The 22,720-nt window shown below is 48.9% G+C and overlaps 10 protein-coding genes across 10 annotated transcripts; 5 read left to right on the top strand and 5 right to left on the bottom strand.

Annotated features, from left to right (window-relative positions):
- Positions 1-1,460: 1,460 nt before the first annotated feature.
- On the top strand, positions 1,461-4,133 carry EDB91DRAFT_1085498 (glycoside hydrolase family 3 protein; the record flags this gene model as incomplete). The annotated part of the gene is made up of 8 exons (XM_041315905.1): positions 1,461-1,715; positions 1,770-2,266; positions 2,331-2,441; positions 2,482-2,497; positions 2,553-2,764; positions 2,801-3,347; positions 3,399-3,780; positions 3,832-4,133. 8 exons carry the CDS (start codon positions 1,461-1,463, stop codon positions 4,131-4,133), a joined length of 2,322 nt encoding a protein of 773 aa, XP_041172932.1.
- Positions 4,134-4,260: 127 nt separating this feature from the next.
- On the top strand, positions 4,261-7,039 carry EDB91DRAFT_1157489 (uncharacterized protein; the record flags this gene model as incomplete). Its single annotated transcript, XM_041319673.1, has 10 exons — positions 4,261-4,265; positions 4,508-4,814; positions 4,938-5,401; positions 5,430-5,654; positions 5,706-5,738; positions 5,787-6,492; positions 6,545-6,569; positions 6,624-6,720; positions 6,776-6,878; positions 6,934-7,039. 10 exons carry the CDS (start codon positions 4,261-4,263, stop codon positions 6,994-6,996), a joined length of 2,028 nt encoding a protein of 675 aa, XP_041172931.1. The 3' UTR covers positions 6,997-7,039.
- On the bottom strand, positions 7,040-8,638 carry EDB91DRAFT_1157485 (phosphatase 2C-like domain-containing protein). The gene is made up of 5 exons (XM_041319672.1): positions 8,269-8,638; positions 8,104-8,199; positions 7,842-8,081; positions 7,614-7,781; positions 7,040-7,559 (listed from the first exon to the last, which is right to left on the bottom strand). The coding sequence occupies exons 1-5, from the start codon at positions 8,525-8,527 to the stop codon at positions 7,114-7,116; spliced, it is 1,209 nt and encodes a 402-aa protein (XP_041172930.1). The 5' UTR covers positions 8,528-8,638; the 3' UTR covers positions 7,040-7,113.
- A 264-nt stretch (positions 8,639-8,902) lies between these two features.
- EDB91DRAFT_1059582 (proline-specific peptidase) lies at positions 8,903-9,858 on the top strand (the record flags this gene model as incomplete). The annotated part of the gene is made up of 2 exons (XM_041314261.1): positions 8,903-9,552; positions 9,606-9,858. 2 exons carry the CDS (start codon positions 8,903-8,905, stop codon positions 9,856-9,858), a joined length of 903 nt encoding a protein of 300 aa, XP_041172929.1.
- Positions 9,859-10,251: 393 nt separating this feature from the next.
- EDB91DRAFT_1157480 (proline-specific peptidase) lies at positions 10,252-11,194 on the top strand. Its single transcript, XM_041319671.1, has 3 exons — positions 10,252-10,349; positions 10,512-10,787; positions 10,849-11,194. Exons 1-3 carry the CDS (start codon positions 10,261-10,263, stop codon positions 11,099-11,101), a joined length of 618 nt encoding a protein of 205 aa, XP_041172928.1. The 5' UTR covers positions 10,252-10,260; the 3' UTR covers positions 11,102-11,194.
- EDB91DRAFT_1157477 (uncharacterized protein) lies at positions 11,182-13,943 on the bottom strand. Its single transcript, XM_041319670.1, has 9 exons — positions 13,720-13,943; positions 13,516-13,665; positions 12,947-13,453; positions 12,434-12,885; positions 12,257-12,380; positions 12,012-12,204; positions 11,815-11,962; positions 11,628-11,766; positions 11,182-11,569 (listed from the first exon to the last, which is right to left on the bottom strand). Exons 1-9 carry the CDS (start codon positions 13,864-13,866, stop codon positions 11,447-11,449), a joined length of 1,983 nt encoding a protein of 660 aa, XP_041172927.1. The 5' UTR covers positions 13,867-13,943; the 3' UTR covers positions 11,182-11,446.
- Positions 13,944-15,390: 1,447 nt separating this feature from the next.
- EDB91DRAFT_1059613 (uncharacterized protein) lies at positions 15,391-15,795 on the bottom strand (the record flags this gene model as incomplete). Its single annotated transcript, XM_041314266.1, has 1 exon — positions 15,391-15,795. A coding segment is annotated over one exon (405 nt), but the record flags the coding sequence as incomplete, so codon positions are not given.
- A 1,658-nt stretch (positions 15,796-17,453) lies between these two features.
- EDB91DRAFT_1252708 (uncharacterized protein) lies at positions 17,454-18,890 on the top strand (the record flags this gene model as incomplete). Its single annotated transcript, XM_041323543.1, has 7 exons — positions 17,454-17,523; positions 17,579-17,697; positions 17,748-17,909; positions 17,963-18,053; positions 18,105-18,236; positions 18,291-18,475; positions 18,531-18,890. 7 exons carry the CDS (start codon positions 17,454-17,456, stop codon positions 18,888-18,890), a joined length of 1,119 nt encoding a protein of 372 aa, XP_041172925.1.
- A 29-nt stretch (positions 18,891-18,919) lies between these two features.
- Positions 18,920-19,640, bottom strand: EDB91DRAFT_1349673 (uncharacterized protein). The gene is made up of 2 exons (XM_041326031.1): positions 19,381-19,640; positions 18,920-19,325 (listed from the first exon to the last, which is right to left on the bottom strand). Exons 1-2 carry the CDS (start codon positions 19,404-19,406, stop codon positions 19,112-19,114), a joined length of 240 nt encoding a protein of 79 aa, XP_041172924.1. The 5' UTR covers positions 19,407-19,640; the 3' UTR covers positions 18,920-19,111.
- A 516-nt stretch (positions 19,641-20,156) lies between these two features.
- Positions 20,157-22,381, bottom strand: EDB91DRAFT_1349672 (uncharacterized protein). Its single transcript, XM_041326030.1, has 8 exons — positions 22,083-22,381; positions 21,974-22,027; positions 21,829-21,921; positions 21,264-21,780; positions 20,977-21,209; positions 20,561-20,926; positions 20,462-20,510; positions 20,157-20,413 (listed from the first exon to the last, which is right to left on the bottom strand). The coding sequence occupies exons 1-8, from the start codon at positions 22,136-22,138 to the stop codon at positions 20,324-20,326; spliced, it is 1,458 nt and encodes a 485-aa protein (XP_041172923.1). The 5' UTR covers positions 22,139-22,381; the 3' UTR covers positions 20,157-20,323.
- Between the last annotated feature and the right edge of the window lie 339 nt (positions 22,382-22,720).

The raw sequence follows: 22,720 nt of genomic DNA, 5'->3' as shown, positions 1-22,720 counted from the left end.
CTATCGACCCGCCGTTAACGCGGAGTCATACGAGCTGCAAGTGCGACATCGGTCGCCCCCTTGCATAGTTGGTCCCAATCATATTTGCCTGCGGAATCCCCCACATGCTCGTCCCGAGCCGGAAGCCGGCAAACAACCGCGGACCGGAAGAATCCGATGCCCGAGAAGACCAGGCAAACAGCTTGCTGCTGGCATAGGACGGCCCGCGGGTGCTATGAGATCCTTTTGGCTTCTGCTGGATGTCGACTGTATCATAAGAGACACTTGAAATGCACACCAGAATGCATGTAATATATGTGCAGGAAAATTTATATTCCTGAATGGACAGCAGGGCGCGTTAGAAGGACGTGGTGATGCAGAACGCACGCGAATGTATACGACAAGATGAAGACCATGCACGATACGAGACTCGCACATCAACACAACATGAACATAAAGAGGAAGGCAAAGGACAGAAGAAGCACCAACAGCAAATGAACTCACCTCTTCATGCTTCCCTTCCATATACACACATAACCATATCGAACGTCTCCCACTCCGTTTCTGTAGTGATAGCGCCGCACTCCGTCCCAAAGATCGAGTTGCACTAATACCGGATAGATGGGATCGGTTCTGCACGTATGAAGCCAGGCTGCCAAGGTCGACCGCTTGATCGATGGCTTTGTCGATTTCGTTGATCTGAGGAATGAGAGTGTGAGAGAGGGAACGGAGAAATCAATGATCTCACGGACGCCCTTGACAAGGCAGAGCCGAGTTCTACTTATTCTACGCCTTCATCCATGCTATAGATCCTCTCCTTTGAATCACGAGGACGACGTTGAACTTTTGGTCATAATCAAGAACTTAGACATCGATGATAGCTCTGCCGTCTTGAAGTACGAGGAGGACGCGCCCTGGATGATTGTTAGCTATGAAGTAAATAGAGGAGACAATGCTAGAAGTAACCCTGCAAGCTGGCTCGAAAAAAGGGAACGAGTTTTTCCTTTCAACTTTCAAGGTCTGGGAAACTACCAAGCTGGATACATTGATGTTTCAGTAAGGTAAGCCTTATCTGTTAGACGACGATCGCCTTGAAGTTAATCAACACATGGCGAAACGCTGACATCGAGAAGCTTGCCTCCATTGACATCAGGGTCCTCCAGCCAGTGAAGCTAAGGGTGACATGGTCACACCCGAAAGGGCGCGAAGTACTTACGGTCGTAACTCTATAGTATTGCTCTTACAGTAAGAGGCCTCATGTACGCCGAGGAATAGCCAGATGACGAACCACATTCGTACGTGATCACCATACGTGGCACTAGTATAACAGTCCACAGGAAAATAACAACGCGTCTGTGGACTTGTTAGTGCCACGTGTGGTGAGCGATGTTTGACGCGTGAAAAGATCATGGGGAAGTTCGAAGACGAATCATATAAATGCAACACTTCCTGACCCATCATGATCGCTGCAAAGGATTGTCATGGGACGTCCAAAGCACATCGCTCTGGTTTCTGCGCTCGCAGCAGGCAGTGTTTCTGGTTATGGTTTCCCTGATTGCAAAAACGGTCCTCTAGCAGGCAACCCAGTCTGCGACACTGCTCTTGACCCCATTACGCGTGCCACTTCCCTGATCGAGTTGTTCACTGTTCCAGAGCTGATCTATAACACTGTTAACCGGTCTCCTGGAGTCCCTCGTCTCGGTTTGCCGGCGTACCAGTGGTGGTCGGAAGCCTTGGTGAATACTGAACATCTGCTCGGAAGTTGCCGAGGCTAACTTGCTTGTGTCCAGCATGGATTAGCACAAAGTCCAGGCGGTGTCAACTTCTCGATATCAGGCGAATTCAGTTATGCAACGTCGTTCCCCCAGCCGATTCTTATGAGTGCTGCGTTTGACGATGAGTTGATCAAGTCTGTTGGAAGCATAGTGGGCATGGAGGGACGTGCTTTCAATAACTATGGGCGCGCTGGTCTAGACTTCTGGGCACCAAATATCAATCCGTTCAAAGACCCTCGATGGGGCAGAGGACAGGAGACACCTGGAGAAGATCCGTACCACCTTGCACAATACGTCTATAACCTGGTAGTCGGCTTGCAAGGTGGCCTCGACCCGAAGCCGTACTACCAAGTCGTTTCCACCTGTAAACACTTTGCAGGCTACGATCTCGAGCACTGGAATGGCAATTTTCGATACAGCTTCAACGCAGTAATCACTACTCAAGATCTCGCGGAGTACTATCTTCCCTCATTCCAGAGCTGTTATAGAGATGCCAAAGCCGGTGCTGCCATGTACGGGATCTCCTTGCGCGATGTTAACGTGCTGCTGATGCCATTCCGCCTATTGATAACATAGGTGCTCATACAATTCTGTTAACGGCGTTCCTTCTTGCGCAGATACGTACTTGCTCCAAGATATCCTGCGCCATTTCTACGGCTTCGCGCAAGATCGATGGGTATATTCAAAGTTATTTCGCCTTTGTAGTTAATTGATGACTTGCGAACAGATTACGGGTGATTGTGGTGAGTAAGATTTTCGAGTACATCCTAGGCCTCATAAACAAGCTTCATTCTTCAGGTGCCGTCTCACGTATCTACTCTTCCCACAATTATACGTACCCCTCAACAAGCAGTCGCGGACGCACTCAAGGCTGGTACTGACCTCGATTGTGGCCTCTTTTACACGATGTGGTTGCCAACCGCATACAATGAGTCCCTTGTCACAGAGACAGACCTACGCACAGCTCTGCTTCATCAATACGCCTCGCTCGTCCGGTATAGCGCTTTCGTGTGAGACGATGTTTGTTTACTGATACAATGCTTCAGCCTTGGTTACTTTGATCCAGAAGATTGGCAGCCTTACAGAACATACAATTGGAGTAACGTCAACACTTCTCCTGCCCGACAACTTGCGTACCAGGCTGCTGTGGAGGGTATTGTTCTCTTGAAGAACGACGGTACTCTGCCGCTCTCGAGTAGCGTCAATAACATTGCTCTAATTGGCCCGTGGGCCAACTCAACCAGCCAGATGCAGGGCAACTACTTCGGTGATGCTCCCTATCTCATCAGCCCCATCATGGGTGCGATGGAGGATGGGTATAACGTTACCTACGTGTTGGGCACCAACATTACATCCAACGACACAAGTGGGTTCGCTGCTGCCGTTGCAGCTGCGAAGGAAGCAGACGCTGTCATCTATGCAGGTGGTATTGATGACGCCGTTGAAGCTGAGGCCCTGGATCGCTACACGATTACTTGGCCCAGCAACCAGCTCAACCTGATTGCTGAGCTTCAGGCTATAGGCAAGCCTTTGGTTGTGGTGCAATTTGGTGGTGGACAACTCGATGACTCCGTTCTGAAGGGTAATGCCTCTGTCAGTGATCACTTCCTCTTTCCTAGTTAAACTACTCAATAGTTGTCTTAGATTAATGCACTCGTTTGGGCAGGGTATCCAGGTCAGAGTGGTGGAAAGGCTGTTTTCGATATCCTCAGTGGTAAGGTTGCACCTGCTGGGCGTCTTCCTATCACGCAGTACCCAGCAAGCTATGTCAACGAGATCCCTATGACCGATATGAACCTCCGTCCCAACGTCACGAGTCCAGGCCGTACCTATATCTGGTACACTGGCGTCCCCATCTACGAATTCGGGTATGGCGAGCACTACACTACCTTCTCTTACAAGTGGGCGCAAGCACCTGCAAATTCATACAACATCCAGGATATCATTGATAGAGGGAAGCATGCTTCATATTTGGACATCGCATCGTTTGCTACGCTCGCCGTTGATGTGACGAACACTGGAAACAGTATGTAACCTGCAATTTGTCAGATCAACCACCTCATTTCATTGTCTTTAGTGACATCTGACTATGTTTCCCTTCTTTTCGTCAATGGCACATACGGAATTGCTCCCTACCCCAACAAGGTTCTTGTCAGCTACGATCGCTCCCACAGCATTGCGCCAGGTTGCACTACAACTGCTGAGCTGCCGATGACACTTGGTAATCTCGCGAGAGCCGACAACAATGGCAACTTCTGGCTCTATCCCGGCACTTATGAGCTTGTGCTCGATACTAGTAGAGTTTTGGGCGCTAAATTCGAATTGACGGGAACTGCTGCGCAGCTCACTTCCTTCCCGCAAAACACCATGACTCCATGACGTCATACGCCTCTTTTTGCGGACTGACTTCGACATGTTTTGTTACGTTCACATGGGAATTTTGAAAATTTATATCATGGGCAGTTGACAAAAAGGAGTGTATTGTTAGATCGACCTCGGAGCCAAGATGCGGTTTAGCGCAAGAAGTCGTATGATGGTTGTTCATTAAGAAATTTGATGAACACATGTAGTACATACTGGACGTTGTTGGTCAATTGTCTGTCTAGTTCCAGGTGCTGGCGAGAATCAGCCAGAAGTTCCAGAACCGCCACAGTAACACGGAAGCATTCTGTTCTAAATACGGTAAATACGTTCTGGTCGGGACACTACGCTGCGTTGCTGGTTAGATGCTCTTGCTTTCGTTTCATCATGAGTTCACCTTATGCAAACGTGCTCCGACCCTCTCCGCGACCGAGTCCATCCAGTCGGAGACCGTCAACAATTGCAGAGCTCTCAGAACGTGCTCTTTCCAACCTCTGGGATCCTTCGAAAGGTCTCAAGCAATGGCTGAAGAAAGCAGATGGCTTCCGGAAGGCTGGCAGAGCTTATGCCGAGGCTGGTGAACTTGAGGAAGCCTTCATGGAATATGCGAAATCTGCGACGATAATTCTTGAGAAACTTCCGATGCACAAGGAGTACTATACTCTGCTGTCACCAACGCAGCGCCACAATCTTGGTCTTGTGAGTAACTCGTGCCTGCCGCATTTTTTATTTCTTCTTCCGATCATGAACTTTGTTAAAGCACGATATGCTGTTCATCTATCCCTCGTAAACTCGTGTAACTCTCTCTGACTCCCCATTCAGAACGGTCATCAAATTCTTGTTGATCTTGGTGAAATCAAACCGATCATCGTCGACCGTTATGAACGATGGAGACTACAAAATATCGAATCTAGCAGGCCATCGTCATCCAGCGATTACGCAGAGGGGAGCAGGCACACGGAGTACAGACGACACGACGATGGCCGACGCTCTCCCCATGACGATTCTGGATGGCTGGCACAAGAAGCAGCTCGCAAAGATGCTGACCGAAAACGTGAGGAACAGCGAAGAGGAGATGAGGCGCGTTATTCTATGCGATCAGTCGAGACACAGCCACCGCGTCTACAGATTGACACTGGGAGCAGGAAAAAGGAAGATGCCTTGACGGCTGCTAGGCGGGCCGCGAATGCGCAGCTGCGCGATTCGACGTACTACCAGCACGAAGGCACCCCTTCTGAGCCTGGTACCCCACTGAGCCCGGAAGAAAGACGGGGAGAGCGTGACCAGTTCAGGAAGCATGAAGACCTTACGAAGAAGAGACGAGCAAGATGAAGTTAGACGAAGACGCAGGCGGGAACAGGAGGGTATTCTGAAACGCCAGGAAGAAGCAGAGTTTGCTGCACGGGAGGCTCGCCGTAGTCTTGTTCCTTCTCCCATGCCTGCGGCGTCCGCAGCCGGCTCGCAGCGTTCATCTTTCGTTGATCCGCAGCTTTATGAAGACGCTGCTCCTCTTCTTATGCCTATCGAAAGCCCAACAAGGTCAGCATCCTTGTACGTTACCTACCTATGCTTGTTGACTTACTCCTACAGGAACCACGCCGCGACTCCAACGAGTTTGAAGCCGTGAGTGTTCTCTCGTGTCGATATTTAGCGTATCTTATTGTACATCAGCCCCTCTTATCCTCCACCAGTAACTACGACATCTCCTGCTCCACCGGACGGACATATTCAATACCCAGAACTCATGTCGCAACACCAGCTCAAGCAAGGCTATGCACCTTCTCTGCAATCAATGTTTAATTACCCTACTCTCAAGCCCACCAATCTTGGACGGTCCTCGCTTCTTTTCGTACCAGAATCTTCTCAATCGTCTACTAACCCGCTCCCTAATCCATCTGTGGTTGTCCTGCCAAGCCAGCCCGCGCCATACCCATACTCTCAGACTACGACACGGTCGCCTTCTGGGGCATACATTGATTCTATAACACCATATTCTTCCCTTTCACGAGCTCCTCAGGCTACGCCTCCGCCTCCACCCCCTCCCCTGCATCACATCGATGGTGACCGCTACCGGACTGCTTCCCAAGAATCCGCGCGGATTACCCGTAAAGCCAGCGATCCCGTCCGAGTACCCGATCTGAAAACTGTGAGCTTGCCACGAGAATGCCTTCCGCGGTTCTTGTCTATCGCATCGCTGAATACGGTCCGAAATCGCGAAACTTGTGGGCTGTTGCTTGGAAAAGATAGAGGAAATAAATTTACTGTCACAACACTCCTGATTCCCAGGCAGCATTCAACAAGTGATACCTGTACCATGGATGAGGAAGAGCTCGTCTTGCAATTCACGGAAGAACGATCTTTGATTACATTGGGATGGGTAGGTTTCCTGGGGCTGTCTTGTTTTTTCGGTGTCTAACAATCTCTGTTAGATTCACACACATCCTTCACAATCCTGTGAGTCCATAAATTTAGCTCAAAATATTCCCGCTCACTTTGTTCTCTATGAAGGCTTTATGTCATCGGTTGATCTGCATACACATTCTGGTTTTCAGCGCATGCTCCCGGAATCTTTTGCCGTTGTTTGCGCCCCGAAGTTCACTCCCAAGTGCGTACCGTATGGTTCAAAAGATCCTCATGCCGTCTGAATTTTTCATGGTTAGCTTTGGAATTTTCCGCCTCACCGACCCTCCGGGCTTGCAAACTATTTTGGACTGCAATGTTAAGGAAGCCTTCCACCCTCACCCAGAGGTGCCGATATACACTGTGCGTAACTTCGGGAGTGGTTCCGTTCGTCCGTAATTACTGATGGGTTGTTTAGGACGCAGACAAGGGTCATGTGCAAATGAAAGACATCCCGCTAGAGATCGTGGATCTGCGATGATGCACGACTCGATTTTTCCCTGACCTCTATCTATTTGCAGACGTAGCATTTTTGGCACTTGGCATCTGTACATTCCGCATTTGTTACCCCTACATGCACCAGCCTTCGTATTGGATACTACAAGACTTGTAAGACGATAGTCGTGTCATCCATATAAGTGACAGGCATCTCTACGGTAAGCATACGCGAGACGCTGTCGATGTCTTCTGCGCCCAAAGCGTGTCTTAATAAGCGCAGCATCGCCTCCTGTATGTCGTTTCTCACAACGCCACCTACTATTTCCACCCACCTCTGGACGAGAGATGTAAGGGATTCCGCGCGATCCGGATCATCCATGTAAAGGTCAACCAGCCCATCAGAACACATCAGGATAAAGTAGTCACAGCTTGACTGCACATGAAGGTTGACGTAACGAACGCTTGCAAGGTTCGAGACGTATGGTGGGCTCAGATTGCGTGGAATGAATGACTCGATCGCAGCGGGGACACGAAATCCCGGTTCTACATTTAAAAATATTTTCTCGGTGTAGACGGCAGGGAGTTTGAAGGCGTGGTCGCCAACAGCTTGACGCCGCATTTGAGTGGGAACAACTGACCCGGTGTATTCGGGAGACTTACCTCTCGTGACAGCAATGTTGCCGAGAACTCTATCATCGAAAATGCATTCTGGTTCATCAGGATGCTGCTGTCTGATGCGATCGGCCTCAGAAGGATTGTTGCCATTGTGATTATCGCTCAATATGGATGTATTCCACGGTGAACTTGCGTCTCGTCTACTTCCAAGTACTACTCAAAAGTCAGTGTCAGTGATTTCCGCCTGTACCTATAAACCTCACCTCGTCTTACCCGCTACGCCATCGCCGAGATTTAGCACCCAAAGATGTTTCTTTGTAGGGTCAAGGAGCGCTAATATGATCGTAGATCCCCTCATGCAACGCAGGGCTTTCGTATGATTCAGTCCTCCAGAGCACTGGTCGTTGACCCGCGCCTTGATCATGGCATGTGGCATCGCAGCTATCTCATCGATTCCTTCTGGGAATATTTCGAGGAGATCTCGTTTCATTGCTTCATCGAAGTCATAAATTGCTCTGGTAAGAGCATCGGAAACGCCCTTCCACGTTGGTCACTGTAGGCGACAATCCAGCTATTAGAAAGGAGGGTAATTCAGCGACAAGATAGTCAGCTGTTTCGTGCCCTCCATGACCTATATAGGAGGTGATTATTCTATTAATCAAACATATGTGAAGTATCAGTCATGCCTCATATTACGCACCATCGAAGACAGCGGTCAAACTCCAGATACCATTTGGAAGGCTTAAATCCAGGATCAGAGATCTATCTTCGTTAACCGAACCAACGTGAGGCTGGAAAAAGGCACTAAGACTGCATCCGTCATTTGAGATTTTAGTTGTGCAGCGTTTCAGGATCTGAGCGCGTAGCTCATGTTCGGGGAAAATACGATAACGCCAAGGACCTGGATCTGAACCATAGCCTTGCATGTACGCACGGCGAAATACTTGAAGTGATGGCATGGCTCAGTTCGAGGCTGGCAAGGTTAAGACCGACATCCAGGGACCGCAGTTTGCACACTGAAAGAGTTACTGTGTGAAACCGAAACGTGGAATTCGAATCTAGCCCAGACGGTGACCTAGAAAACTAGCTGGCCTCAATTGGTGCCACGTACATTCGACATTAGCCAAAGACCACTGACTTGAACTTTGAAGACACATGCACAATGATATGCAATGATTGCGGATCAATCACGGTGCGGAAATATCCACCATGGACATCTTTTTGCGTTCACATGTCCAAGGGAGTCACACACACACGACTTTAAGTTTGAAGTTTAAGAACGATGTACTCACCTACGATAACTACAGATAACACCACCGGTATCTACCCTACCAATGAACAGCAGCACGGGCACTGTCGACTTCAAAGTCGGTGACGAGACGTACCAAACCTGGTACAACATTGTTGGTGACCTGAAGTCGGGCAAACGACCACTTGTTACGCTTCATGGAGGTCCTGGAATGTCCCACATCTACATGATATCGCATACAGAGATTTATACTCTCTATGGCATCCCAGTCATCTTCTATGACCAACTCGGCATCGGAAAATCCACTCATCTTCGTGACAAACCTTCTGAATTCTGGACTCCAGAATTATTCATGGATGAACTCGACAATCTTCTCGTACAGCTCGGTATCGAAAGTGACTTTGACCTTCTGGGCCACTCATGGGGAGGGATGCTGGCTTCTGACTATGTCGCCCAGCGTCAACCTCCTGGACTTCATCGTCTAGTCATATCCAGCTCGCCGCCCTCAGAGCAATTATGGAAAGAGAGTATGCGGGGATATTTGGAGGCTTTCCCACCAGAGTTCAAGGAGATGGTGTTGAAACATGAGAGGGAGGGCAACCTCTCATCACCCGAGTACCAAGCAGCCATACAAGTTTTTTTGAACAAGCACACATGCCAGACGATACCCTGGCCCGAAGAGCTAGTTGCTTCGTTCGCTTCTGCCGAAGAGGATCCCACTGTGTCGAATGCCATGTAAGTACTCTGATCTCTCCCGTATGACACTGGCTTGATTTCCTAAAATTCAGGTCGGGACCCGAACAGTTTCACTCGACTGGTTCATTGAGAACTTGGTCTGTAATCGACCGTCTCCATCGCATTTCATGCCCTACTCTCGTCACGAACGGGCCCGAAGAGGGAGCTCAGGACTATGTAGTGGCTCCGTTCATCGAGAAAATCCCCAAAGTTAAGTGGGTCAGGTTTGCCAAGAGTCATATTGCCTTCTTCGAGGATAGGGAGTATTACTTCAAGGCTATCGGGGATTTTTTGAGGGTAGACTGATTCTATTCATTTCTATGGATTCTGGGCTTCATTTCAGTCTAGAGATTTTTATTTTCAAGTGGGGAGCTTCTGTTACTTGTCTTGGGCTATTTTGATAATGGACACACATGGGAATTATGTCAAGTTGGTTCATCGGAATGAAGTGAGACATGTGTTCCATGCCCTCGACGAATTCCCAGGCCAGAGATGTGGGTAACTTCTTATCTGCCCATAAAACTACCTTGAAACCACTTAACTGACCTTTTTGTCCCCACCGTCATACAGCATCCATATGTCATGATTGATGTCACAGGATTTCTCGACTTCCAGGTTGGACAAGAGACTTACCAGACCTGGTACAAGGTTGTCGGAGACCTGATACCAGGCATTCGACCACTTGTCACTCTTCACGGTGGCCCAGGCATGTCTCATGTGTACATGCAGTCGCACGCAGAAATCTTCACCACATATAACATTCCTGTGGTCTTCTATGATCAGTTAGGCACCGGGAGGTCTACACATATCGCCGACAAGGGCGCCGACTTCTGGACGCCAGAGCTATTCATCAATGAGCTCGATAATCCTCCTCACACACCTCAAAATCAAAGACAATTTTGACCTTCTAGGGCCATTCTTGGGGAGGCATGTTCGCAGCCGATTATGCATCCGCGCAGCACCGCCCTGGTCTTCGCCGCCTCAGTCATCGCTAATGCTGCCCCCTCTCTGAAGCTCTGGGAACAGAGCATGCACCATTGGCTGAATAAATTTCCGGAGGACTTCAGAGAGATGTTGAAAAGGCACGAGAGGGACGGGACAACCTCATCAGAGGAGTATCAGCGAGGGATGAAGGAGTTCTACAACAAGCACTCCTGCCAAGTGATCCCTTGGCCGGCAGAGCTTGATCAGTCTTTCGCGGATATGGATGTAAATCCGACTGTGTATACCACAATGTGCGTTAACGTGCAGCTAACAGCTTATTGGTATATACATGCTCACTCTAGTCACGATCAGGTTCGGAACTTCGGAGTTTAATCTCACGGGTTCGTTGATCACCTGGGATGTTACCGATCGCCTTGACAGAATTTCTTGCCCGACGCTCGTTTGCAATGGTCATGAGGAGGGGGCGCAGGATTTCGTGGTTAAGCCCTTCATCGAGAAGATACCGAAGGTTAAGTGGGTCAAGTTTAAGAAAAGTCACATTCCGTTCTACGAAGATAGAGAGTATTATTTTAAGACCATCGGCAACTTTTTGACAGCAGCCTGAGTCGAACCTAGTTAATGGTGAACATGTGAGGTACTCCGTTCCGAGTTCCTATGTACATAATCCACACTGTTACGCTTCAAGCATGGATGTATGATCGATTCAGAGTTCAAGTGCACTTCACTAGAAGGACTCATACAACCGGGATCGCTATGCTAGGCACAGGCATTTACGAACCCATTCGCCAATGATAAAATCAACCTCGTTCCTGTTGTATACATCTACCAAACATCTGCCTATCTACCTGTACAAACTGTCGATCACGTATGGGTATGCGGGCCATAAAAAACGAAAAAGTACATCCATCAGTACAACAAGTTACAATATACAAGCTTTTCATCGTCGAGTTTACGTACTCTCTGCAACCTTCTTCTTGATAACATCGACGACACCAGGCTCAGCAACAGTGCTGAGATCACCGAGTTGATCACCCTCGCCGGCGACGATCTTGCGCATGATGCGACGCATGATCTACAGTGACACACGGGCCATTAAATGATCGCTAAGGAAAAAACAGCTATGGACTTGCCTTTCCGGAGCGAGTCTTGGGCAGATCACTGACGATGAAGATCTTTTTGGGTGCCGCGAAGGGACCAATCACCTTCCTCACTTGGAGTACGAGCTCCTTGACCAGGGCAACCTCGTCATTAGGATCATGCGTGAATTCCCTGATGTAACCAGTCAATCCTCATTCAGCGAGAGGGCGAAGGACTTACGGCTTAAGCGTGACGAAGGCGTAAACAGCCTGACCCGTCAACTCATCAGCAGTACCGATAACCGCAGTCTCAGCAACACCCCTGTGCATGATCAAGGCGGACTCGATCTCAGCAGTTGACAAACGGTGTCCAGAGACATTAATAACATCTACAGAATGGTTATTACAGGCGGGACATCATCCAAGGGACGTCCTCACCATCAATACGGCCCTTGATCCAGATGTAACCATGTTCATCGCGTGCGGCGCCGTCTCCCGTGTAGAAAACTCCACCGTAAGGCTTCATGTACGTCTCTAGATAACGGTTATGGTCGTTGTACACAGAACGGGCAATTGAAGGCCAAGGTTGCTTGAGAACGAGGACTCCCTCGACGTTGTTTCCTTCCAATTCCTGTCGGATTTTGTCAGTGTGATAAATAAACAAAATATATTAATTCGAATACCTTTCCAGAGACAGGGTCCAGGATAGCAGGCTCAATACCGAAGAAGGGAACGGTTGCAGAACCAGGCTTGGTCTCAATTGCACCAGGGAAAGGGGTCACGACGATGGATCCAGTCTCAGTTTGCCTTGAGGAGGATGCTAAGCATGGTTCCCCGGACAGTTCGGGAATTCAACTTACCAGAACGTGTCGACGATAGCGCACTGCTTCTTGCCAACATGTTCGTTGTACCAGTTCCAAGCTTCGGGGTTAATAGGCTCACCGACAGAGCCAAGGACACGTAAACTGCTGAGATCATGGTTCTCCACGTGCTGAGCACCCAGTCTGCGAAGGAGACGAATGGCAGTAGGTGCAGAATAGAACTGGGTAAGCTGATGCTTCTGGACAGTCTGCCAGTAACGGGATGGTGTGGGGTAAACCGGAGTCGATTCAAAGACGGTAGTGCTGACGCCATTTGCGAGTGGTCCATAAACAATGTAGGTGTGCCCAGTGATCCAACCAATATCTGCCATACAGGCGAACTTGTCATCTGGGTGAACATCGAAGACGTATTTTACGGTAAGGGCGGCGCAAAGGAGATACCCGGCAGTGGTATGAACGACACCCTTGGGTTTTCCTGTGGATCCAGAAGTCTAAACATAGATTTTAAAAAATTAGGACCAGGCAAAAATACATGGAAAAGAAACCACTGACGTAGAGAATAAAAAGTGGGTCTTCTGATGACATAATCTCGGGAGGGCAGTAATTAGGGACTTTAGCGGTCTCCTCGTGCCACCATTTGTCTCTCCCCTCGAGCCATGGCACCTGGCCACCGGTGCGCTTGAGGACGAGGACATGTTCAACCAGAGGGCACTCCTTGAGGGCAGCATCAACAATTGCTTTGGTTGCAATTGACTTGCCACCACGCCTGCCCTCGTCACTGGTGAGGACAACCCGCGATTTGCAGTCTTGAACACGATCACGGAGAGACTCTGCGCTGAAGCCAGCGAAGACTACCGAGTGAATGGCGCCAATTCGCGCACAAGCGAGGAAAGCAGCAACGGATTGCCAGGTCATCGGCAGGTATACAGAAACGGTATCGCCCTTCTTAATGCCAAGGTCTTTCAGAACATTTGCGATGGAGCAGACCTCACGGAGCAACTCCGCATAGGTGACGAGGCAGCCATCCCCAGGCTCATCCGCCTCGTAGATAATGGCAGTCTGACAGAAAGTAGAAGTAAGATCAAATAGAATTTGCGATAAGATGATGGGCCAATATTTACTTTGTCTGGGTGTTTGAACGCCCATCGATCAACACAATTGTAAGATGCATTGAGACCGCCCTCTGGGAACCATACGATATCGCCGGTTTCAAAACCACCAGCACGAACGGTCTGGAATGGACGGTCCCAGTGCAACGTATCACGGGCCATCTAAAGGGTCCATCAATAAATGCGACATAGAAATAAGTAATTATACGAGCTCGCCTTTCTCCACCATGCATCAGACTCGTGGCCGAGAGTTTCCGAATGCGCAGACTGATATGCTGCAAGATCGGGACCGATGTGAGGAACTTTGATACCACCCTTGAGGCGGGGAGCTACAGGATGGATCGGAACAGGTTCTTCAGACATGATAATGGGCGGGGTGATGGCGGTAGGTTTATCAAAACTTGATTTACCTCCTTCAACTTATAACATGCGGAAATCCGACGACCCCACAAATCATTATTTCGGTTCTTGCACAGCCACAATCCACTTTCGGTGTTGCTAGTCAAAATCCAGCCTTGACTTTCTGTTCGATCAAGCAAAAGGCCCAGGGCTTTACGGCCAACAAGTGATGGCAGTACCCTCTTTCGGCCTCTTCTCCGTCCTTTCTCCCTGGAGTCCATCATCCTCATGACCCGTTTTAACTCCTGGACCCGCATTGCCTCCGCAGAAATGAGGCTTGAATGAAGCTTTATGTTCTTTCTAGCCATATCGCGCAGCGTGATCGTACGTGAGCCAAGCAAAGATTGAAAAATTGAAGCGGACCAATAGGAAACCCACTGGCACTGGCAATGAGCGAAATACGTACCTGCGGCTCGGCGCATTGCGGAAGGCCATTACTTGACATGAACTGGTACACAGTACTAGTCTAACGATACAGGGCGACATTGGGGCGACATGCCGAAGAATTGGATCATTTCAATGTAATACAAACTTGACCCTATCGTGCCGAACTCATCATGCGAATAATGAACGAAGCCCAATTGGCATCTGGCTGTGAGGGTGCCTGAAATTCGGCATGCTTCTTAACGAGGAAGGAAACCAACGGATAACCCCCTTGATAGCGGCTCGGAGTCGCGGTACAACACAAATGCGTTAAATGTGTCCAGGCCGACATTCACGTCCCGTCTCAACTTTGAGCACGGATGGACACGGGTCAGGGGACTCTGAAGCTTTGTATCGGACATTTCGGATTAGGTTCCTGTGACGGATAGACTTCACGGCCTACATATACCACGCGTTCGATCTCTATTGGTTATGCGTATCTTAACCATATTACTGAGTCCTTACTGACACCATTCGTGACATTTTGACATCGACTGCCGATGTCGTCGATCATTTATACTTTGACTTGTCGTAAGTTATTGCTATAACCCGTCGGCTGTCGTCGACTTCGGGCCCGAACGCTAAATGGTAGCCGTCAGTGTCTGTGTTCTTTGCGACGCCGTACAGTGCAGACGTCGATCCCAGGTGACCCGTTGATCGGTTGATTTCTGCATTTTTACATCATCCCTCCGGCTTAGGCTGTTATTGTGGCCGCTTGAGACGGTATGCATCGCTTAACCATGTCATTGACGAGAAGGTGACTAGCAAAGTCTCAGGGCGGTGCGGGGTCTGGTTCCTGATACCGAGATTAGCCATGCGCCTACCTGCCCCCACAAATACACAAGCCTTCGTGAACCACGAGATCTAATCTCACCGGCGACACTATGTGTCTCGGTCAATGATCGAGAGCGCAATGGCGATCGTGTTATCTACGAAATCCTCCATGTATGATTTGTCGTACACGTCGGCGGTCGCAGACCTATATAGGAATTGTTTGGTCAATTGCATCTCCAATCCCGCGAATCGACTCACAGCCAGATGAACGTGTAGTTCAGACCGCAAGGGCTAGATGTGCGTCATTCTGCAGTGCATGGTGAACGAAATCCGTTTATAGAAATGGGTCGGCGCACGGACGATCAAATTTGTCAATCTAAGCCCAAGCCTCATGTCCAAAATATGTATCATTGGGTTATCAGATCCTAAGGGCCAATTGAGAGGGAGGCTGTCCTCGACCTTTTTGAGGTTTGTGATCGCCAGCGCATTTGGATTGTCTTGGAAATATTGGCTGGATCCGATGTGAGGAAGATGCTCATTGGACAACCTGACCAGATATTGCTCCCTGACCTTCGCCATGACCGCAAGTAATTGAACTTTTGGACTTGCTTCCCAAGGCACGTCGCTCGCATAGACGACCATGGGGAAAATGCACATGATTGAGACATGATATGAACGCCCGTTGTGGGGAGGAACTAGAATTCGTTGGAGCGCCGTACTGACGATATTTCATCAATTTCGCATTACCACAGTGCCAGTTCCAGATCGCTTACATTGTGAAGTCCATTACAATGTTTGCCTTGTCTTCCCGAAGTCGGGGTGATGAGCCTTCAGAACAGCAAGTACCTGTACCGCTTCAAGAAGTTGGGTGATAGTGAAGCCTGTCAACGCCAGTGCATCGAGAATTTCCTCGAAAGTTTTTGAATCTAGGATTCGGTGGATGTGCACGGATTTCCCTCGCGCAATAACATGTTCTCGTTGCGCTGACAGATCTTTTGAATGCTTTAAAGGCGTGAGTACTTTGTATTGGTGATGGAAGACCACAATAGCCATTGACCTTCTGATGTTCCATTGCCCTGCTGTGCCGCAGCATGCAATGCCTCTACTCCGCTGTCCCCCTCCTGGCTGAGATTAGGAAATGTACAAATTCAAAGGCTCCGTAGACACTTAATTGTAACTTGTGAGTCACCCAAATTTGCTCGTCGTCATCAGCATCTATCGCCACCACAGTCCTACGGCGCGACGAGTTTTCATCACTTGGATTCTTTCGGTATCTCAGGGCTTGGTGATGGTGGGTTGAAAGGACTACCAAGCCACGTGTGGATTTCGGAAGAAAGTGGAGTGACCACAGATATAGGTTGATGTGACAAGGCCCAAAAGGTGAAGCGTTTGCCAGCATCTTGAAGCAGAGTGCGAAATCAGAATTTGCGCACAACGATGCGGATCACGCACCGAGCGCTCGAGCGAGACTCGAGAGGTTTCCGTGCAGCACCTTGGGAAAGTTTTCAGTAGGTGCTGGTCAAACTTGTAACATGCCCAGTTTGTCGTTGCGACCACGAGTCCAAAGCAGAAACCTCCCTCGACTCTCGGTAATGAGGCGATACGGAAATGCAGGAAGGTCGTACCGTTATATTCGCATCCGCCTGAAGGCAGCACATAAAGTGATATGCAGGCCATCCGGGCATCGGGCCAAAGTGCGTGGCTGGTGGCGGGTATGCAAATGCGAAGTTTCAAAAAGGGGCAGAAGACCAGTCTTCAAGGGCTTGAGGGGGTGCATGCACAAGCTCGATACTAGTACTACATATTGGCATACGGTATCATGGATCTGTGCACGAGGCCCGAAGTCTTAACGGAGAGTGTGAGAACTAGTAGAATGGAACGTCACGTGAAACATTAGTGCATGGGACACTGTCCGAGTCTGTGGTCAGAACTGTCACTAGAGGAGTCTTGGTGTTCACACTGTGAGTGCTGAGAACACAATTGTAGTTTACTGATTTGAATGCCAAGATGAAGATAACTCAGGCTGCTTCCGACGCAGCTTCAAATGGCTTTGGAGTCGAATCAATTTAGATCAAGCACTACCACACGTGGGGCATGGATCATGGGAGGAAATTACAGAAAGTTCTGCCAGATGCTGCAAATATACATCTCATGAAATGCTGAATACAGTATGTCGTACCCCATTCCCCGTGTCCATCGTGAGTTCAGTTTCTATGGAATTAACAAAAATTGCTGCGAACTTCGAAGGCATTGGTGTTATTCCTAATGCATTTATAGGACCTTTAAAGCTGAGTTGACATGAAGCTGCGAAGGTACCCACCCCTGGTACATCCCCCAGGCAAATCCATTTTGCCATGGCTTCAAGAGGCATCCCACTGGATACTTCTGCTGTAGTGTCTACAGTAATGGAAGGAATTTTATATGGTGAGCATCGCAATGGCTATGTCCATCCCATACCCACCAAGCTTGGATTGTTCAGGCTTTTCCGTTCTCATGTTTATGGGTACCATCTGGGCATTGACCTACAAACGTCGCCTAAAGGATATCAATCGCACAAACGCTGTTGTGGCAGTGCTGTTGTTGATACTGAGTACCGCTGTTAGCTTCTCGCCTCTTACATCCAGAATCATCTGCTCAAGTCTCCTAAGCACATGGTCATAGATGTCATTCGTATCGAAGAGGGACTTGTGACGTATCGCGATACATTTCCAGGGGGGCCACCGGCGTTCTTCGCAGACGTTGCCCAAAATACATTTGTGAACAAGAATGTGATATACACCTTGCAGACTATGCTCGGCGATGGGATGGTGGTGGGTTCTGTTTTTTTAACTCCAAGCTTGCAACCTTCTTGGCTTATGAAAAGTCTTTTTGGCAAAAGATTTATCGATGTTATGTCGTTTGGAAATCTCTCTTGATTATCATCATACCAAGCGTGCTGTGGCTCGGTAGCACAGGTTAGGTCGTAATTGTGCCCAGGAAGTTATTTGTCTGATGTTCTATCGAAGTGTCTGGTTTTTTTGCGGTCCATAGCGTTTCACAAGCGACTAGTGAGGCTGGAAACATCTTCGCTAAAGCAACTGGTCAATGGATCACAACATTCTATGCCTTGACACTTGCAACCAATTTATCGGCTTCGGGTAAGCATGCTTCTGCCTGAGCATAACGTCCGGGCCCAATACTAGTTTGTCCAGGACTTCTGGGATATCGCATCTGGATGGTCGAACGCAATGTCTCTGCAATTCGTGCTACGAAGGGCAGTATGATGCCGATACTGCGCGTGCTTGTGGATGCCGCCGTTTTGTACTCTGTGGCGCTGCTCTCGGCACTAGTGTGTTTCGTTGAATGGAACAACGGACAGTATGTTATGCTAGACATGGTGATTTCCGCCGCTAACGCCTGTTATCGAAAATTACTGAGCTTTCGCTAATTAGATCATGCCGATTATCTCAATTACCTTCTACATGGTGATCATCCGCATCGCAATCAACAAGAAAACAACTCACAATTACATCTCGACCCGTGGAGGGATGACCAGTGGGACAGCGGGAGGAATCTCGCAGCAGTATGTTATGAAGCCTTTGGAAGTGCATGTATCCCAGCTCACGTACAGAGACAATACATCGGCATACGGAACAGTGAATCACGACCAGCCGTCGACCAAGGAACTCGAGTCTGTGGAGGGGGAGCATGCGCTGTGTAATCGATACTATTTATTCGTACTTGTTCATGTTTTGTCGTTTCTAGTTTTTAATCACTACATGTTTCGCTCACCACTGTACAATATACACTAGATAATACAGAAATGACCCACACGACGTTAGAGGAAGGCAGGAACTCGAAAAGAACTCCGACTAAGTAACTAACGAGCAAGCGCGTACAAGCAGCTTACCTTCTGACCCAAACGCGAAACTGGACAAGTCACTACGATCCTGTCTGTTGTTGACAAACCTCCGCCTTGCTAATTGTAAATGCACACCTGACAGTCTCCGGAACATGCTATCCCGCCATATAGCTACCATTGACGATCGTCAAGTTCTAGTGGGTGCTGCATCAAGACCATCCGGACTGGGTCAGACTCATTGTACGTCCCCCACACCGGAGAGTTGTCCAGCTTGTAAGTATTCTGATCGCCGGTGCGCACGAAGTAAAGCCAGTAAGAAATGAATTCGGAAGCGAACGCGAGTTCTGCCGGCTTCTGTGGCATAAATTCCGCAGTGCCGTTTGGACTAAAAATTCATTTCCATCAGCCTGTGTGGCTAATTACGACGGAGTGTGTCTTACCCAGTGTTAGTGCCATCAAACATCATCCGAGTACGCGTCAGCAGTTCCTTATGATAGTTCACGCACCCACTGCACGCACATTAGAGTCATCTCATCTTCGATGGGTGGCGCGTCTAAAACGGTCGGCGGGAACGGCGGACTGGTGGGGGTACACCTCACACCAGGGCATTCGCGCACCCAGAGATGCGTTCGGGGAACCGGGGGCCCCTTAGACTAGATTGTATTGTCCTCCATAGAGTATAACTCTTAATAGGACATGGACTTTGAATTGAAAAATAAAATAAAATAAAAACATCATCCGCGTATCAGCAGAATGTGTGACGAGGGCGGTATTCAACGTCGGGTTGGGCGTGTTATATCGATAAGTCCAAGTATCCGAATATCGTGAGGATGGGATGCCCATGGCCTGGCCCTGATGCGTACACATCCAATGTGGGTATTGTTAGCGTGGCTCAAGGGACTACACAGCGGTATAAGGCTTAGACTTACGGTGCATATCGCATTAGGTTCGCCAGTGGTCACCCTAAACTGCTGACTCGGCAAATCAAACTGCTCTAGTGGGTATAGCCACGAGAACTGCTGAATGTCTGCGTCTGTCAAAAATGGGTAAAGTGCCTTAAGTCCTTCAGAGATAGTTAAGTAAGAGTCTCGTCGGATGCTGAGTTATTGATGTTGACATTAGCGGGACCGCGGGACCGAATGACTCGAGTGCGACTATAAGTGGAACATGAGCGAATTCACCGCACTGAAACCATGCCAACTAACTCCAGGCTCCACACGATGGTTTCGAAACGGTCGCACTCAACACATGCGTTCGCTCCACCCACAATTTACAAAGTAGCTGGTTGCTGATTAACTACTCTCAGTCTACCTACATCTACAAACTCAAAATGCTTTCGTGCCTTGGTTGACTATGAGAGCTAATCTCACCGCCGACACTTGCCTATGCGTCCCGGTCAGTGATCCAGAGGGCAATGGCAGTCGTGCTGTCCAAAAATTCTTCCATGTATGATTTATCGTACACGTCGCAGAACTACCAATCGTCCGGTCAGTTGCATGCCAATCCAGCGAATTGACTCACATCAAGGTGAAGGTGCAATTCAGAGCGCAAGGACCATACGTGCGTCAATCTGCAGGGCATGGTGAACGGAGGACGCTTATAAAAAATGGGTCAACGCACGGACGATAAAAATCTGTCAATCTATGCCCGAGGCTCATGTCCGAAATTTGCACCATTGGGTTCTGAGCTCCTATGGGCCAATTGAGAGGGAGGCTATCCTCGACCTTTTTGAGGTTGGTGATTGCGAGTGCATTTGGATTGTCTTGGGAATCATATTGACTGGATCCGATGTGAGGAAGATGCTTGTTGGACAGCCGGATCGAGTATTGCTCCTTGATCTTCGCCATGACCGCAAGTAATTGTGCTTTTGGACTTGCCTCCCAAGGCACGTCGCTCGCATAGACGACCATGGGGAAAGTGCACGCGAATGAGACATGATGCGAACGTGCGTTGTAGGGTAGAACTAGAAATCGTTGGTACGCTATACTGATGACCTCTCATCAATTTTGCGGCATGACAGCGTCAAGTCTACCTACACTGTGAAGTCCAGTATAACATTTGCCTTGTCTTCGCGAAGAAGTTCCGGGTGATGGGCCTTCAGAACAGTAAGTATCTGAGCTGCTTCGAAAAGCTGGGTGACAGTGAAGTCTGTCAACGCCAGTGCATCAAGAATTTCCTTGAACATTTTTGCATCTAGTATTCGATGGATGCACGCGGATATTCCTCGCACAAGAATTTGATCTCGTTGTGGTATCAGACCTTTCGAGTGCTTTAGGGGCGTGAGTACTTGTGTTCGGGATGGGAGACAGCGAGAGCGATTCACCTGTTGATGTTCCATCGCCTGGCGTGCCGCAGTATTTAAGGCCTCTACTCCAGCCTCCCAACCATCCCTTGGCCCTCCAGTGGCAGTGACAGGACCAACCGGAAGGTTTCTCCACTCTTGGCCCCAATCAAGGGAGTCAAGGGACGGATGAGTGTCATCAGTAATGAAGTCAAAAATACGATAGAGAGCATTGTATATGGCGAAGGCATCCGCGAGATAATGGGCAGTGTGGAAAAAAATCGAGTGCAACCCGCTGGGGCGTAGAACAAGGTGGCAACCGAAATGTTGCTTGATGATAAGCTCATCGCCATTTGTGTAAGGCAGCCGGACCTGATTCATGGAAAAGACAAAATCGTCGTCAGACATTGTTGTTCTGTGCACCGTGAGGCTTGCTTCCGCCCATTTCTTTGCATCTTCAAGAGTGCAAACGGGTTCATACAACCATGACTTTGCCATAGGAACGGTTGGATCTGGACCGTGTTTATCAACGGTCGCTGCTAGAAGCGGGGAAGAAAATCTAGGAGCTAATCATCAGTACTGTCAAAAGTAGCTGTATTAAAAGTACCTCATGAAACATAACGCGTTGTGGATAGAAGATACTAGCTGGGACTGAGGGATGATGCATGTGAAAGACACCCCCATGCAAAATACATTTGAGCTTTACGATGTCAGACGGGTTGTTCCCAAGTCGTGTGTTTGCGCCTGCTTACCCATCCGACACTTCAGCAAAATCATGGTTCGACAACTCCGACCCGTACAGAGGCCTGTGAAGACCAAGGTCAATTGGTGGAAACAGTGAAGAATGTGTAAAAGACCGACCTCGTATAGAGTCCAGCATGGAGGGTCCATGGTTTCTCTTCTGCTGTGAGAGACATAGTGGCAGACAAGGGGGGGATGGTAAGGCTGTCAGCTGTTGTTCTCGCTGTCCATATAAAAGCCCTCTCGGTAACTTGATTCTACCTAGATATGACTCATGCGGCTGTGTCGATTAGTCCATCAAGCACTACGCGCCTGGGCCCGTCCACTGGGCTAGCTAGTGATCATACATTTGCATCTTTTTCTCAGACTGCAGGGCCTCAGGCAGGCTCCTTCCCACCACTGGTTCGAGTGTGGAGGGGCGGATTGCGAGTAAGGTAAATACAACTCACGTGCTACAACAAAAATTCAAACCCAGCCCAACTTTAATTCCCCTCACACTCTCACCAGCGGCTGGAAGATAACATTTGTCAACATCGTCAGCCACCGTGGCTAACGAAGCGGAATATGAATTTTATTCACTAAGACTGAACGTAGGGTTAGATACACTGCAATATATGTCGAGTATTTTTATTGAGTACAACCTCGCCGGTTATGATCCGAGTCATAGGCTAGCGACAATCAAATGGCCGCACTCGCACCTTCTCCTAATCAAGATTCTTCTGGCAGTCAGCAGACACCATTATTGGCCGACATTCGGT

This window comes from Suillus paluster (genome assembly GCF_016628075.1).
Source record: "Suillus paluster strain FC165 chromosome Unknown EDB91scaffold_72, whole genome shotgun sequence".
In the NCBI taxonomy this organism is placed as follows: domain Eukaryota; kingdom Fungi; phylum Basidiomycota; class Agaricomycetes; order Boletales; family Suillaceae; genus Suillus; species Suillus paluster.
This window is presented reverse-complemented; position numbering and strand designations above follow the sequence as displayed.

What these genes read in the sequence shown, in the direction of transcription:
- EDB91DRAFT_1349672 (XM_041326030.1), bottom strand. Translation starts at nt 22,138, where the DNA reads ATGTCTCTCACAGCAGAAGAGAAACCATGGACCCTCCATGCTGGACTC. An exon ending in TTTGCTGAAGTGTCGGATGG is followed by an intron (nt 21,922 to 21,973) that starts GTAAGCAGGCGC and finishes GACATCGTAAAG; the next exon opens with CTCAAATGTATTTTGCATGG. An exon ending in AATTGCACCTTCACCTTGAT is followed by an intron (nt 20,414 to 20,461) that starts GTGAGTCAATTC and finishes GACGATTGGTAG; the next exon opens with TTCTGCGACGTGTACGATAA.
- EDB91DRAFT_1157485 (XM_041319672.1), bottom strand. Translation starts at nt 8,527, where the DNA reads ATGCCATCACTTCAAGTATTTCGCCGTGCGTACATGCAAGGCTATGGT. An exon ending in TTTGACCGCTGTCTTCGATG is followed by an intron (nt 8,200 to 8,268) that starts GTGCGTAATATG and finishes CCTCCTATATAG; the next exon opens with GTCATGGAGGGCACGAAACA. An exon ending in TCTCGGCGATGGCGTAGCGG is followed by an intron (nt 7,782 to 7,841) that starts GTAAGACGAGGT and finishes ACTTTTGAGTAG; the next exon opens with TACTTGGAAGTAGACGAGAC.
- EDB91DRAFT_1349673 (XM_041326031.1), bottom strand. Translation starts at nt 19,406, where the DNA reads ATGATGTTTGATGGCACTAACACTGG. An exon ending in TTTGATGGCACTAACACTGG is followed by an intron (nt 19,326 to 19,380) that starts GTAAGACACACT and finishes ATGAATTTTTAG; the next exon opens with TCCAAACGGCACTGCGGAAT.
- EDB91DRAFT_1157477 (XM_041319670.1), bottom strand. Translation starts at nt 13,866, where the DNA reads ATGTCTGAAGAACCTGTTCCGATCCATCCTGTAGCTCCCCGCCTCAAG. An exon ending in GCTATCGTCGACACGTTCTG is followed by an intron (nt 12,381 to 12,433) that starts GTAAGTTGAATT and finishes ATCCTCCTCAAG; the next exon opens with GCAAACTGAGACTGGATCCA. An exon ending in CCAAGACTCGCTCCGGAAAG is followed by an intron (nt 11,570 to 11,627) that starts GCAAGTCCATAG and finishes GTGTCACTGTAG; the next exon opens with ATCATGCGTCGCATCATGCG.
- EDB91DRAFT_1157480 (XM_041319671.1), top strand. Translation starts at nt 10,261, where the DNA reads ATGTCTCATGTGTACATGCAGTCGCACGCAGAAATCTTCACCACATAT. An exon ending in GATCAGTTAGGCACCGGGAG is followed by an intron (nt 10,350 to 10,511) that starts GTCTACACATAT and finishes GCATCCGCGCAG; the next exon opens with CACCGCCCTGGTCTTCGCCG. An exon ending in CCGACTGTGTATACCACAAT is followed by an intron (nt 10,788 to 10,848) that starts GTGCGTTAACGT and finishes AGTCACGATCAG; the next exon opens with GTTCGGAACTTCGGAGTTTA.